This window comes from Sycon ciliatum, chromosome 2 (genome assembly GCF_964019385.1).
Source record: "Sycon ciliatum chromosome 2, ocSycCili1.1, whole genome shotgun sequence".
Taxonomy (NCBI): Eukaryota; Metazoa; Porifera; class Calcarea; order Leucosolenida; family Sycettidae; genus Sycon; species Sycon ciliatum.
In genome coordinates, this window is record NC_088644.1 from 13,307,024 (window position 1) to 13,312,023 (window position 5,000).

The 5,000-nt window shown below is 47.3% G+C and overlaps 1 protein-coding gene across 1 annotated transcript in view; it reads left to right on the forward strand.

The window, feature by feature from the left end:
* LOC135808817 (tRNA (uracil-5-)-methyltransferase homolog B-like) overlaps positions 1-5,000 on the forward strand; it is a 48,643-nt gene that overhangs the window by 7,794 nt on the left and 35,849 nt on the right. Inside the window, exons 7-9 of the mRNA XM_065322042.1 lie at positions 1,601-1,666; positions 2,284-2,306; positions 3,915-3,966. Coding sequence (XP_065178114.1) covers positions 1,601-1,666; positions 2,284-2,306; positions 3,915-3,966 — 141 coding nt within the window. The remainder of the gene's footprint in view (positions 1-1,600; positions 1,667-2,283; positions 2,307-3,914; positions 3,967-5,000) is intronic.

Here is a 5,000-nt window from a genome sequence, read left to right on the forward strand (position 1 = left end):
ACGCACACACACACACACACACACACACACACACACACACACACACACACCACACACACACACACACACACACACACACACACACACACACATTCTGCTACTACTGAAGCCTCTTTTACGGGTGAAAGGAATGAATTCAGCGATCAATGGTAATCAATAAAAGTATTCAATCCAGAGGGAACAGCTAGAGAAACACAATATCACTGATCAGTCTGACACCAAGGATTGTTAGAGCATATTGGTGGAGGATTTTTAAGATAAGTCACTGCCGGGGGAAGCTCAAAGTGCGTAGCATATTTAACACAGCGAAACAGAACAGGCGTAGAAAACGAAACCAATGGTAATTGGACCACAATATACATGTACTTCACATGTAGTAAGAGAGGGCCGCCTCATGCTCTGGAGAGAATGCAACAGCCGAGAACACCATCAGCTTGAAGCTTTGTGTTACTGGCGCTGGTGAGAGTTCACGTGCTCTTCATCACTGTGCAGCCTTCAAGTGAACTCAGCAACGACGACGATATGACGGTTACGTCGTCCCCTGTGTCGATCTTCATCCACACCGGCATTCCATTCACGGATACGGTGGCCATTCACGGCTCATAGCCATCGACCGAACCCAGAAAGTACTCCTTGGGATCACTGGCAACAGAGTTCAGCTCCTGGTGCGTCGACCTCGGCTTCTTGGACTGACACACCCTAGCGAAATGGTGCCCTCCTTTCCACAGGAGTGACACGTTGAGGTTCTCGCTGGGCATTGTGAGCGATCATGCTCTTCTCGTCCACGAAACAGACACTTTTCCAAACTCCTCTTGGAGCTCCCTTACTTTGGCCTTTGACGGTTTTGATCTCAGACATCCAGTTCGTCAGGGCTTGGGATTCAGCGAGGCAGTCCTACAGTCCTACAGTATGCTGCTGCAGCTGAAAGGACGTCGCCTCATGAGTACACGCGGTGTCCAAGGCAGTAGTATCCAAGGCAGTAGTATCCAAGCTGCTCAAACCATCTCCAAGTGCCAAGAGCTTCTGAACATAACAATGATGAGCGCCAATAATAATTTACTCGATCAAACGCTCGTGTAGCTCAGCTCAGTCGGCAAACTTACCCTTCCTGCTACGTTCTGACATCGGGACAGGAACGCATCGATTGATTCAGAGCTCAGTTGCCTCATCTGCTGCAACCCCGTAAACAAAGGCTCGTGTCTGCAAACCGCATCATACGCTTGCTGAAGCATTTGTGGCTTCACACGACTACCGTCTTCTCTGCAACTCCGATGTTGACCCAGTAGTTGTGAACATTGGCCAGGCCACCACCACCACCAGCAGGAGCAGCAGCAGCAGCGTCATCATCGGTGTACCACACCTAATTCACTTGTGACTGTGAACAGATTCAACTGGCCAACTTGTCGACGACCATGGGCCCAATGGCCAGTGCAAACGTGGCCATAGTCCGGGGGTCACCCTGAGGGGTGTATTTGAAACAAGCTGCACCGCTGATGAAAAAAGATCATAGCATTTAGGGAAGGACCATCCCTGGTGTGTTATGCACTCTCAGATCAGTTCAATGTCTTTGTGTTTCTTACTGGCAACTATACTTTTACAGATCAAGATGAAAGACTGTAGGAAAGACTTGAGAGAATTGAGCGAGCTGCTGTTGCAAGTTGGAGAGGTATGTGTAGATGCACATGTATTGATTTGTCCATACTTGAATCTTATCGGTCATACAGGTATTTCTCATACCCTCACTGTATTCGTGTCCATTGTTGCTAGGATTCTTGGCTCTCTGCCCACTAGGATCCTTGGCTCTCTGCCCACTCTAGTTATTTCTATCGCACTCCTCTGCTACGAAATATGTGTTCTCTCTCATGCTGATCATATTGATTGATTACTCTGATCTCTGTCTCTCTCTCTCTGTCTCTCTTCTCTCTCTCTCTCTCTCCTCTCTCTCTCTCTCTCTCTCTCTCTCTCTCTCTCTCTCTCTCTCTCTCTCTCTTCTCTCTCTCTCTCTCTCTCTCTCTCTCTCTCTCTCTCTCTCCTCTCTCTCCTCTCTCTCTCTCTCTCTCTCTCTCTCTCTCTCTCTGTCTCTCTCTCTGTCTCTCTCTCTCTCTCTCTCTCTCTCTCTCTCTCTCTCTCTCTCTCTCTCTCTCTCTCTCTCTCTCTCTCTCTCTCTCTCTCTCTCTCTCTCTCTCTCTCTCTCTCTCTCTCTCTCTCTCTCTCTCTCTCTCTCTCTCTCTCTCTCTTACTATTTCTCTACCCAACCTATCCCACCATCACCACCATCACCAGCCTGATTGGCTAGCATCACAGATGTAAGTATATGTGTTTGTTGAATTGAAGTGCGCTTGGTACACTGGCCAACTATAATGTGCATATTATATGTTCATATAGCACTCTCTTGGACAGCCTGGAACCTCTCTGTTTTATGTTCATATAATTGTGCTATGTTATGTATGTTACGGGTGTCACCAATAAAACAATTTAAAAATGTGCCCCAGAACACGCAAGCACGTCCGCTGGGTGCTGTCTTACTGTCTTACTCGTACAGTTTTACAAAGCGAAAACTGCCGTGCTATTGGCCCTCGCGTGCAGCTTACTTGGGATGAATTGCAAGCACAGGGCATGCCCTGCTTTGCGTAGCAGCTGCACTGGATACGACTATTGTAGTGGAACTACTTCTGCACAGCCTGAACATGAGCATGAGCATGTGATGTGCAAGCCAACCCTAGCTGAGACTGCTGGGTTCTGCAGACTGAGGGCATGCATTTGTGGCATGCTTGTGTACAGGGTGGCTTTTGCAGAGCATGCAGTTGGTTGCATGTGTGGATAGTACCCGCCTGGTTACTGCAGAGCATGCAGTTGGTTGCATGTGTGGATAGTACCCGCCTGGTTACTGCAGAGCATGCAGTTGGTTGCATGTGCGGATAGTACCCGCCTGGTTACTGCAGAGCAGGCAGTTGGTTGCATGTGTGGATAGTACCCGCCTGGTTACTGCAGAAGCATGCAGCTGGTTGTATGTGTGGATCAGTTGGTTGTATGTGTGGATCAGTTGGTTGTATGTGTGGATCAGTTGGTTGTATGTGTGGATCAGTTGGTTGTATGTGTGGATCAGTTGGTTGTATGTGTGGATCAGTTGTGTATGTGTGGATCAGTTGGTTGTATGTGTGGATCAGTTGGTTGTATGTGTGGATCAGTTGGTTGTATGTGTGGATCAGTTGGTTGTATGTGTGGATCAGTTGGTTGTATGTGTGGATCAGTTGGTTGTATGTGTGGATCAGTTGGTTGTATGTGTGGATCAGTTGGTTGTATGTGTGGATCAGTTGGTTGTATGTGTGGATCAGTTGGTTGTATGTGTGGATCAGTTGGTTGTATGTGTGGATCAGTTGGTTGTATGTGTGGATCAGTTGGTTGTATGTGTGGATCAGTTGGTTGTATGTGTGGATCAGTTGGTTGTATGTGTGGATCAGTTGGTTGTATGTGTGGATCAGTTGGTTGTATGTGTGGATCAGTTGGTTGTATGTGTGGATCAGTTGGTTGTATGTGTGGATCAGTGGGTTGTATGTGTGGATCAGTTGGTTGTATGTGTGGATCAGTTGGTTGTATGTGTGGATCAGTTGGTTGTATGTGTGGATCAGTTGGTTGTATGTGTGGATCAGTTGGTTGTATGTGTGGATCAGTTGGTTGTATGTGTGGATCAGTTGGTTGTATGTGTGGATCAGTTGGTTGTATGTGTGGATCAGTTGGTGTATGTGTGGATCAGTTGGTTGTATGTGTGGATCAGTTGGTTGTTGTTGCTGCCGCTGGTGAGGCAATGCATGCATGTCTATTGTATAGTCACAGTTACTACAAGTAGTACACAGCAGGTGTGTACCATTGGTCGCAACAACGCTTGTTTTGTTTTGTGTTCCTTTGCTTTGCAGGGCGAAGTATGATGGCTTTCCATGCCGCCTTGTCAACACCATGATACCATCGGTAAGGCTGTACTGCAGTGGAGATTGGATATAACGACCTTGCTTATAACGACAGATTGAGTTTAGCAACACAATTCTGTTGCCCAAGTCGTTTAGCAAGTCCTTTGCGTACATTTTAGATCGGGTATAACGACCGCGAAAAGTCGGAGTCAGCGGAACCACATGTGGGCACTATGTATACAGAGTGAGTCAGTAGTGAGTCACTGGTGTATCGCTGTCACCCGCTACTTTGCCAAAGCATCTCGACTGATGATGTAATCGCGTATCCTCCATTGACCATTTATCGGGGTGTCTGGAAAAGGCTGCCGATTCGGCTGAACATTATACAACTAGTACGTCACCACTGTGTATGGATTTGCAGTTTGCACGTGGACAGATTATTCACAATTTGTGTCAACTGCGAAATGATCATGTCCTGCTGAGTTGCACCTTCAAGAGGACTGAGGTGTTGCACCTTCAAAGGACTGAGTGTTGCACCTTCAAAGGACTGAGTGTTGCACCTTCAAAGGACTGAGTGTTGCACCTTCAAAGGACTGAGTGTTGCACCTTCAAAGGACTGAGTGTTGCACCTTCAAAGGACTGAGTGTTGCACCTTCAAAGGACTGAGTGTTGCACCTTCAAAGGACTGAGTGTTGCACCTTCAAAGGACTGAGTGTTGCACCTTCAAAGGACTGAGTGTTGCACCTTCAAAGGACTGAGTGTTGCACCTTCAAAGGACTGAGTGTTTGCACCTTCAAAGGACTGAGTGTTGCACCTTCAAAGGCTCTGAGTATTGCACCTTCAAAGGACTGAGTGTTGCACCTTCAAAGGACTGAGTGTTGCACCTTCAAAGGACTGAGTGTTGCACCTTCAAAGGACTGAGTGTTGCACCTTCAAAGGACTGAGTGTTGCACCTTCAAAGGACTGAGTGTTGCACCTTCAAAGGACTGAGTGTTGCACCTTCAAAGGACTGAGTGTTGCACCTTCAAAGGACTGAGTGTTGCACCTTCAAAGGACTGAGTGTTGCACCTTCAAAGGACTGAGTGTTGCACCTTC